Source organism: Nuphar pumila, chromosome 10 (assembly GCF_984573655.1).
Source record: "Nuphar pumila chromosome 10, dmNupPumi1.hap1.1, whole genome shotgun sequence".
Classification (NCBI taxonomy): domain Eukaryota; kingdom Viridiplantae; phylum Streptophyta; class Magnoliopsida; order Nymphaeales; family Nymphaeaceae; genus Nuphar; species Nuphar pumila.
Window position 1 is genome coordinate 93,281,398 of NC_143258.1, and position 20,082 is coordinate 93,301,479.

At 39.0% G+C, this 20,082-nt stretch overlaps 2 protein-coding genes across 5 annotated transcripts in view; both read right to left on the minus strand.

The window, feature by feature from the left end:
• The window catches only part of LOC149827391 (caffeoylshikimate esterase-like), a 37,753-nt gene extending 23,521 nt beyond the window's left edge, over positions 1-14,232 (minus strand). The window contains exons 1-5 of the mRNA XM_090018502.1: positions 14,011-14,232; positions 11,713-11,742; positions 10,689-10,821; positions 1,474-1,620; positions 558-688 (exon numbers count right to left, since the gene is read on the minus strand). Of these exons, the coding sequence (XP_089874628.1) occupies positions 558-688; positions 1,474-1,620; positions 10,689-10,821; positions 11,713-11,742; positions 14,011-14,232 (663 nt within the window). The remainder of the gene's footprint in view (positions 1-557; positions 689-1,473; positions 1,621-10,688; positions 10,822-11,712; positions 11,743-14,010) is intronic.
• Positions 14,233-16,451: 2,219 nt separating this feature from the next.
• The window catches only part of ATSYTF (C2 domain-containing protein), a 90,973-nt gene continuing 87,342 nt past the window's right edge, over positions 16,452-20,082 (minus strand). For all 4 annotated transcript variants that reach the window (XM_090019334.1, XM_090019335.1, XM_090019333.1 and 1 more), the window contains one exon: positions 16,452-16,846. In XM_090019334.1, coding sequence (XP_089875460.1) covers positions 16,637-16,846 — 210 coding nt within the window. In that variant the 3' untranslated portion in view covers positions 16,452-16,636. The remainder of the gene's footprint in view (positions 16,847-20,082) is intronic.

Consider the following 20,082-nt stretch of genomic DNA (forward strand, 5'->3'; position numbering starts at 1 on the left):
CTGGTTACACAGTCATATACATGCAGCACTTTCTCAGCCTTGAAGCATTTTGCACATCCTTGACACAAGGAATATGCCAGACGGCTTGGGGAGACAATTATCAAAAGCATGAATGTGACGTTTTTCTGCAGAATTCATTAACAATTGGAGATTCAAACACTTGCATGTTAAGATCAAAATAGTGATTTCAAGTGATAAATAGGAATAGTACCACAATAGAATTATGATTTAATTTTGGGTTCCCAAAGCATAGAAACTAAATATGCTTAAAGCTATTAGTTCATAATATAATTTTGCAGCTTCATGTTGACTCTATATCAAAACACAAGATATCATGCTTATAGACCAGGTAAATTAAGTAATGTTGAATTAACTCAAGATATACAAAAAATAATGCCCTCAGAAATGTAAGGACCTAGCAAGGTGACTTAGTACATGATGGGGCCAAAACCCTCTGACACCCAAGCTAGAATTATGTATTGAACTGGCATTTGAATTTAATGACATGTGAACAATGTGATGAGATAATGAATATGCTGATGGGATAGAAACCTTACTTTGCACATAGGAGCAACTAAGATAATACCATCCCATCCATTTGGCTGCTTAAGGTGAACTTTGAGAGCAACAGCTCCTCCCATAGATTGTCCAAAGATGAAATGGGGCAACTTTCTTATTAGAGGCCTTGCTGCAAATTAATAAAATATATTATATTTTAATACATTGAATGGCTGCTTGGAGGTAATAAATATTGCAAGGATTAAAAGGCCATTGAGTATGTCAAATGTTTTTCCTTGATGATAAGAAAATTCACTTTACTATTTGCAGAGTACAATCTTATACTAAAGCCAAGGATGACATGAGGTGAACAAGAAGCCAATGGCAAATAACTTTTTGCCATTGTTAGCTCTCTTTCTAACTGGAAAAAATATAAATCCATGCTAATAAATAAATTATGTTATGTAGCAATTGTTTTCCATGGTAAGAGAAATTTTAGGATAAAGATAATGTAAAAATAACCATTTCTGAAAAATATTAACATATGGTTCTAAAAAACTCTCTGTTTGATTGGCGGACTGTTTAAATGAGAAAATGATGCATATTATAAATTGAACCTTGATGGAGAGCAAATCATTAATAACATACTGAAACTATGCTTTTTTTTTTGGATAATCCAAGGGAAAACCCCCCATCACTGATCATGCATTGGCTGGCCTCCCATTGGTAAAACCCTTGAGATCCCCCTTGACAACCAGGGAACACACCCAGCTCTGACCTTGCGGCAAGGACACCACCCGTGGGTTTTGAACTTGGGACATCCAGTCAACTTGGTGATATTCGCAAGTAACCCCTACCAGATGAGCGGTGCCCTTGTAGGCATGCTAAAACTATGCTTCGTTAACTAGAACAAAGCAAAATCAAAACTATAGAAGACAAAAATAGAAGGGAATGAAAAAGAGGACAAGAAATCACCTCTAATTTTGGAATATTGTTCAATCACATCATCTACTAATTTATCAAAGCTTGGAATGTACCCATGCAATCCTTGTGAAAGACCAAACCCTGGATAGTCCATTGCAAAAACTCCATAACCAGCTGCTGCAATTCTTTTGGCGATTCCTGCAATGTAATTCTTCCTTTTTATAGTATCACCAGTTAAAAAATGTTAAAACAAAATTTAATTTTTGAGCAGAGGCAAAAAACAAAAAAAACTGTGCAACAAAAATATGAAATAAGAAATTTGCCATTGATCATGGCTGCAATGGAAGTCAACTCCAAAATCTCCTCCACCCATGCTCACTACTTAGGGCCAAGACCCACCATATCAATGCACTTCAGCAAGTATTTCCAATCAAGCAAGTCAAAAGTTTTTTTGTAAATCAAATTTTAGAATGAAAGCACACTTATCAGAGCTCTTAATGGAATGCATTGTTTCATGGGTCAAGACACAAAAATCATGTATCCTTCTAATGGGGATGAAGGCAGTTTGGTTTGGTGAGACAATCCTTCCAATGACCCCTTTCAACCTTGTGGCCAATGACTTGGTAATAACCTTGATTATGGTGCCAATCAAGGATATAGGCCTGAATATATTGATGTTGCCGACACCACATTCCTTCGATATAAGGATGATTTAGGATCGAGCTATACACCCTGAGATCTTCCTGTGGAATTCATCCATCATCTGAAGCAAGTCGTCATACTTGACAAGATCTCACGATGCCTTTAAAAATTCGACAGGAAAACCATTCACTCTCGGCGTCTTAGCACCTGACATCAATAAAAACATGTGTTCTAAAAAACTTGGTTCTTTGCTATAAAATAAAGCTCTTATTTCATGGCATTGATCCAATGTGTCGATTTGTTACTATCAATGACTTCTGCAAAGGTTAAGAGATCATCATCAATATTTATGAAATCGTTAGGCTCTTGTAAATATACCACATAATCAGGGTGGATAGCAGATCTCTTGGTCCTCGTGAACCTTCGTACAGGTGCTTCAGATGGTTCAAATTGAACCTCTACATCATGTTGTTATTGTATATCCTCATCAATAATTTGTTCTACTTAAGATTGATACTCATTGACCGAATTTTTTTTATCATCATCCAAAGGAACAATGATCGGGAAAACCAAGTCTTTCTTTCGCATGTATGGAAACTAAATCTTATAATTTCTCAAATGCAAGACTTTGAGATGCATCTATCCCAATAGAACTATTTTCAGGAAATCTCGTTTTATCTATTTTCACTATTTGTGGTGTATGAGATGGATAATAAAGCCTAAGGCCCTTTGATCTTTCTGGATAACCAATAAAAAATCCACTAGTCATCTTAAGATCAAAGGCTTTTATATGTGGGATACAATTTAGCTTCAATTAGACATCTCCATATGTGCATATATGACAAGAACGATTTTCTATCAGTCTATAACTCATAAGGAGTCTTTTCGACAACTTACATAGGAACTCTATTTAATATGTGTATTATTGCCCTAAGAGGTTCACCTCACAAGGTCAAGGAAAGGTTTGAGTGATTTAACATCGCTCGAACTATTTTCTTAAGCGTACAGTTTCTCCTTTCAGCTATACCATTTTGGTAAGCACTACTAGATATGGTGTATTGAGGAACAATGTATTTCTCCTTTAAAAAGTGCGCTAATGGCCCTTCCTTTTGTCTCATCTTAGTGAAACAACCATAGTATTTACCACATTTATTAAACCTGACTGCTTTTATAACTTCATTGGTTTGTTTCTCTACTTCTTTCTTAAAGTCCTTAAAATCCCGAAAAACTTCAAATTTCTCAAATAACAAGTAGAAACATATATACCGTGAGTAATTTTCTATAAAGGTGACAAAATATTTTTCATCCGTGTAACGCGGAGAAAACGGCCTGCAAATATTCATATACACAATCTCTAATTTTTCATTATTGCATTTGGCAACTTTCTTATATGTGTTAGACTGCTTAGCCTTTATGCAGTCAACACATGGTTCTTTATCCGTAAAGTCAAGGGATTTAAGTCCCTTCATTCACAAGTCTTTGGACTCTCTTTCAAGATGTGTCCTAACCTTTGATGTCAAAGCAAATACAATTGATCATCCTTTAAATCACGTTTATAGTCAATCACCATATTCTCAACGAAGTGAGATTTTTGGATATGGAGTTTGGTTCTCAAACAATACAAATCATCACTTACATATGCAGAACCAACAAGAATAAATTTTTTAATAATAATAAGCATAAAGTTTTCAAAATTAAATGCAAAACAAAACTTATCAAGTTTTAAAATAGAAATAAGGTTCTAACTATAGGATGAATCATAAAATGTATCAACCAAGTTCAAAATAAATTCAGACTCCAAAACAACTCTATAGGTCCCAACGTTCTTGACATGCAAATGCATTTCGTTTCTTGAGAAAATGTTTTTTTATGCTCAGTTGGTTCTCTTTTGTTTAGAAATGCTTACAAAGAGTTGACAATGTGCATCGTGATCCCAAAATTAATCCACCAACTATGCAATGGATCATAGATTAAATTACACTCATAAGAAACGAATAACTTGTTACATTTCTTCTCGAGTCATTTCTTATGCTTCAGGCAATCCACCTTCTTATGTCCCTTCTTCTTATAGAAGAAGTACTTTATAGAAGAACCTCTAGATTAGGATTTGTCATTCGCTTGAAAGTTAGAACTCTCTCAAGAGGTTTTCTTCTTGTTTTTCTTCTTGAAAGAACCCTTTTTTGCCCCAAGCATATATTTTACCTAATGAAAAGTCATATGTGCACATTGCACCTTCTCATCCTTTAATCTTTCTTCCTCTTCAACATACTTGATCAAAAAGTCATTAAAGGACCACTCATCATAATGTATGTTGTAGGAGATTTTGAAGAACATTTATTTTATAGGCAACAAGGTCAAAATAAGATGGATTAAGAAGAAATTAGAAATGGATAGCTTCATGTCATTAAGTTGAGATGCAATGTTCTTCATTTCTAAAACGTGTTGTCGGATGTTGTTATCTCCAAAATATTTCATAAATAGTAATTTGGATATTAGGGTATTGGCCTAGCCTTATTAGAACTGACAAATTAAACCTCAATGGCTCTCATAAATTTCTTCACTATCTTGCAATAAGAGATTGCGCCTCGAATATTCTTTGTCACTCGAGATTGCAAAAGAAACATGCTACACCTATTTTAGCTCTCTCACTTCTGAAAGGTAGCCTTCTAATCGGTTGTACTATGCTCTATCAGAACAGAAGGTTTGTCAATTCTTAAAGTTAAATCTAGGTGCATATATCCCAACATAAACAACACTATTTTTTTTCAATCAAAAAAATTAGATTCGTCTAAAATGAGGATATTGCTAAAACTGTCAATAATCAAGGAACTTGGTATTGCAAGAACGAAAGACATGCATTACTAAATAATTGCTCATACAAGATTCATATTGAAAAGGTAAATGTGAGACCCTTTATTATTCACATTTTCTAAGGCAAGCATAATAGAGTCATTATCATTCCACTTTGGTAAAAACAAAAACACTCAAAATTGTTTCGCCTTCTCAATTCTTAAAGAGTTGACTTCAATCGGTGAAACTAGTAGATCATGTAACCAAAGGCAATTTGACAATGGACCTTTGGGTACAATCATGCTTCATGAGTTGGTGTACACACCTACTACTACACCCTATGTAAATTTGGAACACAATGACCTACCTTTGGGTAGAATTATTGTTTCATAAAATCACATACAATCGTAATACCGAATATCGCTTTCAAAACTATCAAAAAAACTCTCAATCAACACAACTCTAATCACTTTGGTCATTCCAAGAGTAAGTTGATCGAGATCTTTTACCGTAAGTATATGTAAAGCATGTCACAACACAAAAAATAGTGCATACATTCATAATCTCATGCTTAAATAATCATGGACAACTCAAACAATATGAAGCACACCTTATATCATGCTAAAGTCACCAAAAAGTATGAGTTATGAGAAATACATATATTTAGAAGTAATATCCGGGATTGGACCTCAAAATGGCCTCAGCAGACCCTTAAAGACCCTGAATTGGTCTCTAAAAGCCCTGAATCATTGTAGAAAACCCTTAAATCGGTCCCAAAAACCATTGAAACGGTCCTAAAATGCCCCGAACCAGTCCCAAAATGCCCTGACCGGTTCTGAAAATCTCAGAACTGGTCCCAGAATGCACGATTCGGTTCCAAAGACCCCATAACTGGTCTCAGAAACCCCTTAAAGGACCAAATTGGTTCCTGAACCGGTTCTGTTCTATTATGGGTTACAAGGTCTGGTTCTGGACCTGATCCGACCAAAGAAACTTGACTCGGTCCAGGGCCCTGGACCGGTTCAACTGGAAACTGGGTCCCGAGTCCTATCGGATCAAGCACAGACATGGCCCACCCGAAACACATCCGGGTCCTGAACCAGGTCCATCGGATCAGGGTCAGATCCGGTCCACCCGAAACTAGTTCGGGTCTGATCGGGTCGGACTCATACCTGGTCCACCTAAAAAACCCTGAAACAGGTCCAAGTCAAGCATCGTGTCCGACCGAGTCAGGCGTAAAACTAATCCACCCAGAAATCGAAAATGATTCTGAGTTCGGGTCAGGTCCCCGCCCGGGGTTAGGTTCCACTGTAGCAAGCTACAGTAAAACCTGGCCCCTCCCCTCCCTGAAAGCGTTTTTTTTATAGGTTAGGGTTCCACCACCTTGCTGCTGCTGCATCCATTGCCAATATCTACCACCGCCGGGCGACCTAACTCTGACGGCCTGGAGCCATCTGACCCAATCGCCAGACAACGACTACAGTGGAGAGAGCCGAAACTATATATATATATATATATATATATATATATATATATATATATATATATATATATATATATATATATATATATATATATATATATATATATATATATATAACGAAACGGGGGAGGGGTGTTCTCTTGCCTCGGCTGCCTACAGCCGCCACCAACGGCGATGGCAACCGGCCTGACTACCTGCTGTGGTCGATTGTGGTTGTTTACAGCCACAGTCACCAGCAACCCCCCTCTGCTGCCACCGGCGACCTCCATGGCAGCCGTCGACAATGGTTGACCTCCAGGCGTATACAGCGATCAGCTTATGGTGGTGGGGGGGGCTCTGGTTACCCGGCTGAGAACCCATATCTGGCGACCCTACTCGCCAGCAGCGATCCGGCTCCAGGTGCCCCTTCTCGCTAGCGGCGACCACTGGCAACCTCGACAGATCCTTCACAGCGTCAGCCCTAAGTCTGCAAGCAGTAGTTCGTCGATCGAACCCTCCCCCTTGCTGTCAACTACCAAAACCGAACGGGAGTCTAGCGAGGGAGAAAAAAATGTGACGAGTACGGCCTGATCGCCAACACACCCACAACCACACCACGAGCAGCGGAAACATGTGGTGTGGGCCCATAACCCAATGTTGGCTTAAATGGATCAATTACAGGAAGCGACCATGAACGATACGTGCATGAAGTTTTGATAGAGGTGGGTGGTCGGCGTTCTCTTCAATCAATCGACACCCTCTATCAGCCCATGCCAGAATGTCGAGAGGTGAACTAGACCCTTGAACCCCAAAAACAGTGAAAGACCAATAACACATAGGAAGATCCGATGAGAGATCCATAATGGGTAATAGGTCCACGTCAATACGGGTCACATCTAAGTTGGATCTTATCTGATCCAAAACCACCAGCAGCTTCTTCATGAGCTGAAGCTTTGCTTTACATCTGCTGTGGTTCCAGTCAACTAATAGCTTTCTAGTGCCGGTCAGTTTCTTTGCAATCTTTAGAGCTGCACATCTGATCGAATCATATGAGGCTTCCCAACATCCCTTGAAGATATCGTGCACCCCCTCTCTCTCTCTCTCTCTCTCTCTCTCTCTCTCTCAACCACCGTAATTCCATTTTGAAGGACCCACACCTCTGCCCCCCAACCGTCTCCCCAAGTCAGACAAATTAGAGCATGATCCAATAATGCATGCCATACAGTCATGGTGATGATGAAGCATGCCATACAGTCAAGGTGATCGTAAATATGGACGAAGTGTTTTTCAATGGTTCGACCGTACAGATGTGTTCGGCATGTTCATTGAAAAACAGTGCCTAACATACATTAGTGTACTCCAGGCGTGCAACCTAAGGCGTGCACAGCCACCTTTTTTTCAAAGTCATGGGGATTCCATTAACTTCTACAAAGCAGGTTATATGTTCCCCCCGAACAAGGCAGTTAGCTACATCTCATGTTCGGTGTCCCAAAGAGCACCACGTATGTAAGCATGTGCGTCTCGTATCCCCATGTTTGTCAGCATTAATTAGTGTTGGAGTTTGATGCGCTTGCAAAGACTTAAGTACCCTCTCCTCCATTGGTGCAAAAAAAAATGATGGTTCTTGAAAAGGAGTGGTTGTAAAGACTTAAGTGTCCCGAAGATGATTATTTAAGACTCAGTCTCTGCACTGCAGGATTATCCGAGAAAAAAATCTCCCTTTGAGGAGGCCATGAACATCAACTCTCTCTCTCTCTTCTATTTCTGCTTCTGTGCACATCCATTAGAAGATCATACATTGCTCCATCAAGCACCGACTGACCTGCACATTGACTGTTGTAGAGCCTGATTCAGAGTTTTTACCCTTACAGGAGGAGGGTTTGGGGGCTCATCCCAGCGTGGGTAGCATCATTCAACTAAATGAGTTGTAAATCCTGATTCAGAGTTTTTACCCTTATAGGAGAGGGGTCTGGGGGCTCCTCCCAGCGTGGGTAGCATCATTCAACTTGAAGAGTTTGTGGAGTCTGATTTAGAGTTTTTACCCTTACAGAAAGGGGGGTCTGAGAGTTCCTCCCAGTGTGGGTAGCATCATTCAACTTGAAGAGTTGTGGAGTCTGATTCAGAGCTTTTACCCTTACCGAAGGGGGGTCTGAGGGCTTCTACCAGCGTGTTCATGGTCTTTTGCCCTTACAGGAGGGGGGTCCGGGGGCTCATCAACCCTCTCACTCTCTCTCTCCCTTCTATTTCTGCTTTTGTGCACATCCATCAGAAGATCCTACATTGCTCCATCAAGCACCGACTGACCTGCACATTGACTGTTGTGGGTCCTTACTGATGAGCTGCCTCTAAATTTATTTGACTCTAGGTCCTTACTGCACTTGAAGTTGAGTCGTTGTATTTTTTGTTGTTTGGTGGGTTGTGAGGCCCTCCTCTACTCTCTCAAGACTCTTAGCTTGGACAATCTTTCTTTTGATGATTGTGGTTGTAATATATTGTTGAAGTTAAAATGGGAAATGAAATGACAATAGAAATCACTGAAAATTTACAAAAATAAACTAGACTCAATAACGAAGACACCACTTTTTACGGATTTGGAATATGACCTCCGGTTAGGGAGATATGGCCCTGACAAGTTGGTCCTAATTCGGGTAGCGATTTACAGCGATTTGCTTACTGAATAACACTACAAATCGCTATAGCGATTTGCGGAAGACACTACAAATCACTATAGCGATTTGCGGAAGAATCTACAAATCGCTATAGCGATTTGCGTAAGAATCTACAAATCGCTATAGCGATTTACGAAAGACACTACAAATCGCTATAGCGATTTGCGATTTGTAGTGTATTCCGCAAATCGCTATAACGATTTGTAGTGTCTTCTGCAAATCACTATAGCGTTTCGTTGGAGACCCGAAAATACTACAAATTGCTGTAGGAAAGCCCGATAATACTACAAATCATTGTTGGAACGCCCAAAAAAAATTTGGTCCGGAGGGCGCTGCCCCCCGAGCCCCCCGCCAGGATCCGCGCCGGGGGGAGCCCTCGGACCCCCCTCCTGTAAGGGGAAAAACTCTAAATCAGGCACATAAGTAGAGAGGGAAGGGAGAGAGAGCGAGAGGGTTGGTTTTCATGGCCTTCTCCAAGAGGAACTCTTTACCTCCCTTGATTTCTTCTCTAGAGAGAGAAAGAGAGGGTTTTACAGTGTTTTACGAAGAAGGAAGAAGAAGAAGATGGCGATGAAGCAATGTAGAATCGTCTGTTGGATGTGCACAGAAGTAGAGAGAGAAGGGAGAGAGAGTGAGAGGATTGATGTTCATGGCCTTCTCCAGGAAGAACTCTTTGCCTCCCTTGATTTCTTATTTAGAGAGAGAGAGGGTTTTACAGTGTTTTACGAAGAAAGAAGAAGAAGACTTTGAAGAGTCAACATCATCATCGAATTTCTGGATGAAGGACATGTTTGTCCTTTTTTTGAACTGTTTGTTTTTTCTTTTTTGAATGAAGGGCATTTTTATAATTTTCTCAAACCGTCACTTTATGAGAAGAATAACAAGAAAGGGTACTTAAGTCTCTGCAACAACACCAGAGTTCGATGCAAAGTTATGTCAACATACACGGGAATATGAGCCCCATGTGCTTGTATACGTGGTGCTCATTCAAAGCCCCAAACACAGGCGTGGGATTCAGTGAATCATCGGGTCATCGGGGGCGAACATACACCACCCTCTCTAACTTCTAACAATGTAGAACTTATGCAGGGCTGCCATTAACAAATTGCTAGCAATGATGATTTCAGTCGATTTGCAAGCATTCATCAAACCTATCTAAGATTGAAAAAAAAAACTTGAAGTGCAAAAGTATAGGGGGATGGGCCTCAACATGTCTGCAATGTGCATGGTTTAGAACGCACTGATAGTGGCTAAAGGCTGTACTTAGGAACATGGACTTTATTATAATGAGGCATTGAGCCTGATACTTAGGCTGTTTGGAAGCCTTGAATTGGGGATTTGTTATGGCTTCTCTAACACATTTTTCCTCGGTTTAGTGCCATCCCTTAGAAGGATTGGGGATGGGGCGGGGCAAGGCGAGGATCGAGACGGGGGCGGGGGAAAGCATAAGTCCATCCCCACCTCCATCCCCGCACGGGGATGGATTTTAACCTTCATCCCCATTTAATGCCCTTCATCCCCGGTCCAAACGGGGCGAGGCTCCGCTTTCCCCCGGTCTATGCCATCCCTATTCACCAGCGGATGGGCTTTTACTTTTATCCTTGGGACAGATTGGACTGCAGTCTACCGGTCATGGAGTACAATCCTGTGAACAACAGGACGAGAGAGAGAGAGAGAGAGAGAGAGAGAGAGAGATGTGGTACCTTCAAAGAAGAAGGTGCAGGTGTCTCCATAGCCGTGGCAGAAGAAGACACATCCCTTGATACCAACCTCCCATGTTGGGGGCATCCAACTCTTGTAGAATATTTCCAACCCTCTCGAGTTTACTTCATACCTCTGCACCAAACAACATAAACAATAGTCGTTTTCCTATGAAATCCGTGTGGCTCAATGGGCATGTCATCTGTGCATCCTGGGAATTTCAAGGAATCCCATGTGTGGTGAGTATCAGGGCGGGCTAAGCCTCTCTTCAACCCCAAGTACAACAAATCCTTGGTGCCAGAGTCCGAGTCAGAAATCCAAATTAGGGTGGGCGCAAATGTGTGTGAGCATGCACGCATATATATAAAGAGAGAGAGAGAGAGAGAGAGAGAGAGAGAGAGAGAGAGAGAGAGAGAGAGAGAGAAGTTTGGGTTTCGGGGATGCACAACATTTATGTGGCTCTGCCACTGCTCGGTGCAGTCGGGAATATGCCTGACCCCGTTGATATGAAGTAACGTGTTTAGCATGAATTGTTTGCTATTAAGCACCCTAGGGTTCAGAGACTGGATCTTTTCATGGCGGAAATTTTGGTGCAACTTTAAATTTATATAAAAACATTTTGTACACATCAGTTGTAATGTCACTAGCTCTGTCTGGGAGTCGTAGTTGAGAGTGGTGACAGGGGATTCACCAAATCTTAAGCGTCTCCATTGATTGGAGTCACCATTTTGGGAGTAGTTGAAGATGGAAGTAATGTTAGGAGGGTAGATGGTGTTATTAATGGGTGGATTTAAAAAACTTGATGTTGCCAAATTCACCGATTTCACCTCTCCCAACAACAGCTCCCAAACATAGCCAAAAAACTATGGGTATCAGACACAAGAAGATCGGATTAACAAAACATTGAAGCAAATATCAATGAGCCATTAGATAGTACGGCATTGTACTTGTTAGAAAATAGACCATTGGCCCTGAGAAAAGCGACTCACAATAGCAGAGAGATGATACAGATACAGGCTTAGTTACCTCTTCCATTTGTATGCCAGACGGTGCCAACTGCAACACAAAAAGAAAATAAAGAATTAATAATTAATTCCTGGTCGGATATCGTACTTATTAGAAAATAGACCATTGGCCTTGAGAAAATAGCTGTGATTGGTTTTCTTGAGGTGAAGGTTGGAGAAAACTTTCCAACTTTAACTCACTTATTTTGGGAGGAAACCTTTACACTCGAAAATCACATATATTGTTTGGCCATGTCGCCTTAAAAAAATGAGCCACATATTTGCAACGTTATGAACAACTTTATCACCTAAAAAAGCATTTCACAGGTTTCCAAGGGTGCTTAAGTGTAAAAAATGCATAACTCGAGAATTAGGATACCATATATCTAATTATACACCAGTTTAACCACGTTTTGATCTCCACTTTTAAATTTTCTCACACTTACGAGTCACATGGTCGTTGTTTCTCAGCATCGAGATGTCATGCAATCATTTGCATCTTAGACTCTGTCCTGGAGATGGTTGCTGAGATGGGAGTTGAGGATTTGGTTTTAAATTTGAGATACGGTTGGTAATTCGTGTCAGCCGAGTGGAGTCATGTGATTTATCAAATTGATGAGAGAAAAAGAGGTTTTGTACGTAGCCGGGGCGGTCGTGGAGCTCCACCCAAGGTTTTTGGCGAGGGTTCCTTGTTATAAAAAATAAATAAGTTATCTACAATCGAGAAAAATTTAATAATCTTTCGGCATGAGCGTACGTCTGTTCATTTTCCACCAGCAATATTTTTTATCCAATTGTTGTTTGTTGGGGCCTTCGAAGCACGCGGTGGCAATAACTGAGGACCTACAACTGAGCGATGAACTAACAGGGTGTGTTTGATGGTGAGTCCCGCCTGTCATACGGGACGCCGTACCCATCAAACGTTGGATGCGCTGAACATAAGTCCGCCATGGTGGAACCTTGCCCCCTGTTACGATGAGAACAGGATGGGAGGAATGCCACTTGAAAAAAAGTGGACGCCAACCCTCTCGTTCTCCCCACCTCTATCTTTCTCCCTCTCTCCTCTTGTGCAGTGGCCAGCAGTGAGGCGGAAGGCCTGCTCTCTCTCTCTCTCTCCCCTTTTTTCTGTTCCTCTATATCTTCCTTTTTCTTCTTTCTTTCGCTTCTTCGTTACTCTCTCTCTCCTTTGATTAGGCTTCGAATCAAATTTTTTTTAATTAAAATTTTTATATTTAGTTTAATTATAATTTTTCTTTGATTTGATTAGGGTTTTGAATCAAATATTTTTAATTAGAGTTTCTGTTAATTTTATTAGGATTTTTTTCTTTGATTAAGGTTTTGAATCAAATTTCTTTAATTAATTAGGGCTTCTTGTATTTAATTTGATTAGAGTTTTTCTTGTATTTCATTAGGGTTGTTTTTCTTTGATCTTCTTTGATTAGGGTTTTTATATTTAATTTTATATTTTATTTATGATTTTTAAATTTTATAGTTTATTTTTCTTGTAGTTTAGGGTTTTTTTGGTTTATTTATGATTTATTTTTTTATATTTTAGGGTTTTATGATTTATTTATGTTTTTTGCATTTATATGTAAAAAAAATTCTTAAATTACCCAAAATTTAAACATTTTTTTTTCAAAATCCACAATTTGTTGATACCTATTAAAGCATTTATATATAAAAACATATCAATTCTTATTTTTTCTCAAATCACCCAAATTTTAAACATTTTTAGTTTTTAGATCCAAACTGAGATCCATATCAAAAACTAAAATCCATAATAATCATGTTAAAAACTCATATGGTTGAGCAAATCAGAGTGGTATGATCCAAAACAAAGTTATTCTACCCGTTATACGGGTTCAAGCTATCGCACAACGTAAAAATCAAACCCTGGAAATCAAACGCACGCTGAACATAGTAGAGTTGTTACAGAGCATGTGTTTATCTAATCTTGGATGCACCGTCCAACACACCCTCAGGAATCAAGATGAACATCCTATTCAAGAGATCTCGGAAGTTCTCTCTCTTGACCTGTTGACGGTTCCCCTACCTTTGCAGTCTGGCAGGCAGGAGGAATCTGTCCACGTTTTTGGCCTTTCCACCGGTGGGACCCACGACCGAATGGTGCGTCACTCCAAGTAGAGTTGGGTCCCACCGAAAGATGGGGGATACACCGCATGGGCCCCACCAGAAGCACGGGACGAACGTCTCCGGTAGTCAAACTCTCCGGAGAAATTTTTAGATCTTCCGGGAAAGGTAGTAAAGAAAGGGAAGAGGGAAAAGGAGATGAAAAGGAAAGGAGGAGTGGAAGTGGAACCTTGAAGAGCGGATGGTGGAGCTGCTGCTGCGTCTCGATGAAGGCCGAGCGGACTCGCCGGCGCATCGTCCCGAAGTCGATGTTCTGTCGGGCGATGTCCTTCAGTTCCTCGCTCACGCCTTCGATCCCCTTCGCATGCTTAGCCTTCCCTTCGTTCGCAGCGGCGGCGACGAAGGCCGGGCCTCTCGTCGCGGCCATTTTCCACCTCCTCCTCATCCCCATCTCTCTCGAGAGAGAACTGGATCCTTCCCATGAAAGTTCCGGCCTAAAGTGCAGAGTAGCCATGATCTCTCTCTCTCTCTCTCTCTCTCTCAGAGAAAAAGTTGGGACTTTGGGTTGGTCCGAACTCTATGTATACTTTCGTACCCAGTGGTTAATAAAAAAATATAAAAGTACGTACGTAAACCAATGTTCTTAAAATCGGTTTACTATGAATCGGTTTTTCAAAGAAACGATAAAGTCCATTTGAATATAATAAATTTTTAATCAGATATTACAATGTTTCACTAGGGTTTCTTACCAACGAGGGTGGTGCGTGTGCAGATATATAATTTATTTTTATTTATATTTATTTATTGCTACCATTCCAATGAAAAATGTGACTCCGTGATTTTTGCTCAATCTAAACCTTATAAATGCATTTATCATAGTTTACCCAGTATATAACATTTACTAAATTAAGTATTCTTCATGCACGTGTTTTCTAGAGGAGGTGAAAAATCAATTATTCCTATTGTGCTAAAACTTGGTCCAAAACATGTTCATTAGTACATTAACAATTGTGAAGGCTTCCACAGGTTCAGATTTGGCAAAAAACACCTGAAACCACACTTTTTTTCTGGGACCTAACTTCAGATCTAACAAAAATGAGATTTGAGTAGAACACACGCACACACACATATATATAGAAAGAGAAGGGTGTATGACTATACACCAAAAAATCTGACTCAAAATCGCATTGTTTTGTGCCGTGCGTGCGACCAACAGCGCAAAATGTGACTCAGCGATTCAAAACCGCTGCTAAAAGTCTGAAAATCGCAAAAAAAAAGGCCTGTGGCACCGCACGTCCAACTTTCATCAATTAAAGGGGATCCAATGATACCTCTTACGTATGTATGCATGTATATAGAGAGAAGGTGGTAGCTGCTAACCACTTTTCTAGCTAATTGTCGTGTTAACCGAGCTTTTGAAGGGGTTTTCATGTTTTTTTTAAATCTGACTATACAGATGCATTCTTAAAGATTGATTTTATAAGAATCAACTCCTGGATTATCTGATTCCAATACACAGATAGGTTTTTATAATGTTTAACAAATTAATGGTCTAAGATTTTTTTCAATATTCAAGGCTTAAAAATCATGTTTTTAATAAAAAAATAAAATCAAGTGTCTTTTTTAGTAAATTGACCATGCCAAACACATCTGTATGGTCAGATTTAAGTAATACATGAGAAAAACCCATCAAATGCCTGGTTAACACAACAATTATCTAGAAAAGTGGTTAGCAGCGACCACCTTCTCTCTCTCATTCAGGTTAGGATGGCTTCTTCCCTTCCTAAGCTGCTTGCCTCATATCTTCTACTTTCCATAAAATTATACCTACCATAAGTCAGCCCCCTAAAGCTGGGATAATGAAACCAAATTGTATATGGAAAGATAAACCTCCCTATTGGTTTCCGGCGGTAAATGACATGTAATAGAATGAATGTATTCTGGTTGGGTTCTGCCTAACACCTGACTGCCAAAAAAAAAAAGTTCGGTTCGTTGGGAAAACGTAACTGAGCTGATTCACTTTGTCAACAAATGAACTCAAATAAAGTCTTCATCAAGCCGAATTTGAGTAGCAGAACAACTTAGTTCTTGTCCACCCTTTGGTTTCCATCAACTTTATACACAAAAAGTTAACCATATAGGTGATTTTGAAATGGGTAGTGATAAGGAGAGATTTCTCTCCTGCCAGAAAGAAAAATTACAAAAGAAGGGGGGAGAGAATGGGGTGAAGAGAAGGATCTTTTAAATTTGGCCCAGAAAGTAGGGATATATTTGACAAAAAAACTCTTTTGTATGTGCACAAGATAGGAGAAATTTGATCTCTAATTTCAAAATACGAACTCTGTTTGAAAACCATCTTTAACAATGTCTGCTGCCGTGTGACAATTTTTCACCAAAATGTTGCCTTTGTATTAAATCCCAAGATGCTGCCGATTTTGAGTATACTCAGGAACACGATATCACCTTTAAGCAGATATCCTATCACAATTCACAAGTCAAGAATCTCCCATTCGACCTGAGAAAATATTCCATCTCTTCTCAAGAATATAAATTAGTGTTGGCACCAAAGATGGAAAAACGAGGAACAAAGAAAGAAGGCAAAAAAGCTTCACATCCAGCAAAATGGTTGACCGAAACAGATGCAGCTATTTGACAGGAAGACAACCAAAATGATCAAAGGAGCATGGCATCCATTAATGGTAATTAACACTCTCTTGGACACATGCCCATTAGTGGCTACACATACACATGAATGCACACACACACATACACACAAAACACACACATGCACGCATATGCGCGAGCACTTTTGAATCATCATGACTACAAAATAACAAGCCTTCCGAATGTTACATTCATAAGGTTGGAGTCGCCAACACAGCATGATTGATTTCCTTCGCTAGCTCACCAATCTTAGAGAGAAGCAGCTTCTTCTCTCTTTCTAGCTGCAACATATAACTTCCCTGCTCCTCTTCCAATATTTCCATCTCAGTCAACGCCATTGATATCCCATCAAGATCATCATCGTCTATCAACCTATGAAACTTTTTCACAACTTCTTGCATCTGTGCATTTCCGTAAGTAAGCAACAGCTATGTAGCAGCAAGGAATACCAAAATGACTAGGATGTATTAGCAAATAGAGAATAAGAGAACGGAAAAATTACCATTTTGTAACATGAACACAGCTCCAACAATGTAATTTTAAATTGAAAATGATCATGGACCTTCCTATCACATAAAATCACAAATTTCCTTAGGTGACCCCTTAGGAAAAGAGGTGACCAGAATTTGTGTCCTGGGCAGGCAGGTTTATTAGCACCCATGGAGAACCTGCGCTGCTCTGGGCATATAGTTTTTGCACCATGTATACTTTTTCCATATCTATCTTGGAGATTTCTCTCTATTAAGAGACCTTATTAGGTGTCTAAAGATGTTGATGTTTGACTGGGATTGCCACAGGATAAAGTCTTATGAAGCGCATCTTTTTTTTTTCACTTTCATTAAGACTAAGATCCCAATCTCTGGTGCTCAGACTTTGATCATACATTAAAGGAGAGAGTTTTGGGTCAATCTTGTGAAGGTTTAGATAAAAGTGTTTTGCTGCTATCAGGTAATTGGAATATCTTTAGAAGTATCTCTGATCTCAAGGGTGGTCAACATTGTCTTATTCAGTTTGAGTTCAATGGTACATTTTTCATAACATGAGCTGCTTATCAAAAGGTTTTGCTAGCTTGGTAATCCTTCCTTCTGTTTGAATTTCATGGTTAACATGTCACTTCTCGATTTAAGTCGACCTGACAAGGGATAGGATGGAAAGAGGACTACTTTGGCAAGCAGAATGACAATTAGAAAAACTACACAGAGGACCAGGCATTGCTCTGAAGAATGGATCCAAGTGAAATAGGTGGAGACAAATTCCAAAGGTTCCTATCAGGAGATGACATTTTTTACTCTTCCAGATTTTTCATGCATGGAACAAGGACATAAAATTGATTAAGATTATCATATCCCAAGATAATTCAATGGCAGTGATCTTGGATGACATTCTATATATATATATATATATATATATATATATAGAGAGAGAGAGAGAGAGAGAGAGAGAGAGAGAAAGATACATATATAAACTATATATATGTATATGTATCTATATAAATATATATATATATATATATATATATATATTTTTGTAATACCCTCTAAAGGGCAAAACAGTTTTTTCCTTGTTTCATGCATATTCTTTTTTAATGTGTTCTTTTTCTTTTTGTATTTTCTTTTTATTCTTTTTATTTTTTTCTCCTTTTCTTTTTTGTCTTTTAGTTAAAGAGGGGCCCACATTATATAGTCGTTGGGCCCCTCCAACGGTCAATAATATGACCGTTGGAGGGGCTCCAACGTCTATATATGGAGCCCCTCCAAGGGTTCTCATTTGTATAAATAGGGGTCTCACCCCCTTTGTAACATTCAAGCTTTTTGTAAAGCTCTCACTCTTATTTAATAAAAGTTCTCATTATTTTTTATGCCTTTGCGCATTTGTATCCGTTTGTGAGTGTTCATCTTGTGCCTTTGTGCACACATTTCATATTAAGAATATAGTGCCTTTGTGCACATAGTCTCTTTGAAGACTTCACATGGTATCAGAGCTTGGTCTTTAGAAGAATAGCTCGTGTATTGCGTCATCATGATGGTCACCTCAAAAATTGTGCCCATACTTCATTCTTGCATCTTGGCATGGAAAGCTCTTGCAATCTACTTCTAGTGAGACATGTTAAGATATATATATATATATATATATATATATATATATATATATATATATATACACATTTGTTGTAAACCAAAATACCCAGCAAGGGTATTTTGGTCTTTTATTGTAATAGGCGTCAGTCCATTAGGGGCTGGCAATCTTTTACTTTTATTTTTATCTTTTACTTTTATTTTATTTTGTATTTTTTGTTTTTCGGTTTTTGTGTTTTTGGGTCAGCTTCAATATAACTGTTAGAGCTGCTCCCAACAGTCATATTTATGACCGTTGGGAGCAGCCTAACAGCCATATTGGGGCTGCTCCCTAGCGGTCCATTTGTATTATAAATAAGCCCTTTGTGGCCTTGTATTTCCAACTCATTTTTGAGTGACTCTATGCACTAACAAATTTGTTAGACTCTTGTATGGGTGGTTTGATGATTTAATCAAGTATTCTACTTGATTGCAAAAGTGTGTTCTTGCATGTTTATTGGATTCAATCCATTTCATTACATGGTATCAGAGCTTTGGTGGTCCAAAAGCAATTTTTAGAGAAAAGTTTGTGACAATATCAAGAGGAGGATCGTGAGCTTAGCGGATACAACAAATTGTGGATTGTTGCATCGAAAAGTGTGCCACCTCTTACGAAAGTTTTGTATTACTTTTTCTTTTTCTTTCTCTTTCTCTTCTTCTCCACACTCTCTTTCTCTATCCTTTCTCTTCAAATTGTAAAGAAATGGAGGATGAGAGGAAAATAATAGTCTTCATTCTCGTCCGCCTAAACGATACTATGTGATGTGGGTTGTTAAATTATGTACCTTATCACCTAATGTAATATATATATATATATATATATTTTTTATATATATAAGGTAATACATATATTAATATATATGTATATGTATCTACTTATTATATATATATAAAATATATATATTTCTTCTTATTTAGTCGTAGGGGTAGTTTCGTCTTTTCCTTCATTTTACGCACATTCACTTTTTGAATGTGTTTGTAATTTCTTTTTAGTTTTTCTTTTTCTTTATTTTTCTTTTTATTTTTTTGTACTTAAAGGAACCTTGGGGGGCCCACTCAAATAGACGTTGGGCCCCTCCAACGGTCACATTTGTGACCGTTGGAGGGGCTCCAACGTCTATGAGTGGAGCCCCTCCAAGGCTCCTTTTTGAATGGTTATAAATAGGGGCTCTCCCCTTGTATTCTCTTATGGCTTTGTGTCAAAGCCCAAGTTCTCAATAAATCGATTCCATTGTTTTTATGCCTTTGTGCATTTGTGAGGTATTTGTGGGTTGTGCTTTTTGTACACAAGTGTTCTAAAGTGTTCTTATTGTGCTTTCGTGGTGGGTTTAATATCAAGAATATTAAGGTCTTGATATTAGTATCTTATTGAAGATACTTTCACAGTGGGTATCTATAGTAAAATACAAAATATGGGAAAAGGACTATGGGGTTTGGTGGACGGTACCGAAAAAGAGCCTAAGCTCATTCTTACGAAAATTGAGAATGGAAAGGAGGTTGCACTTCAAGGAGAGAAAATGGGT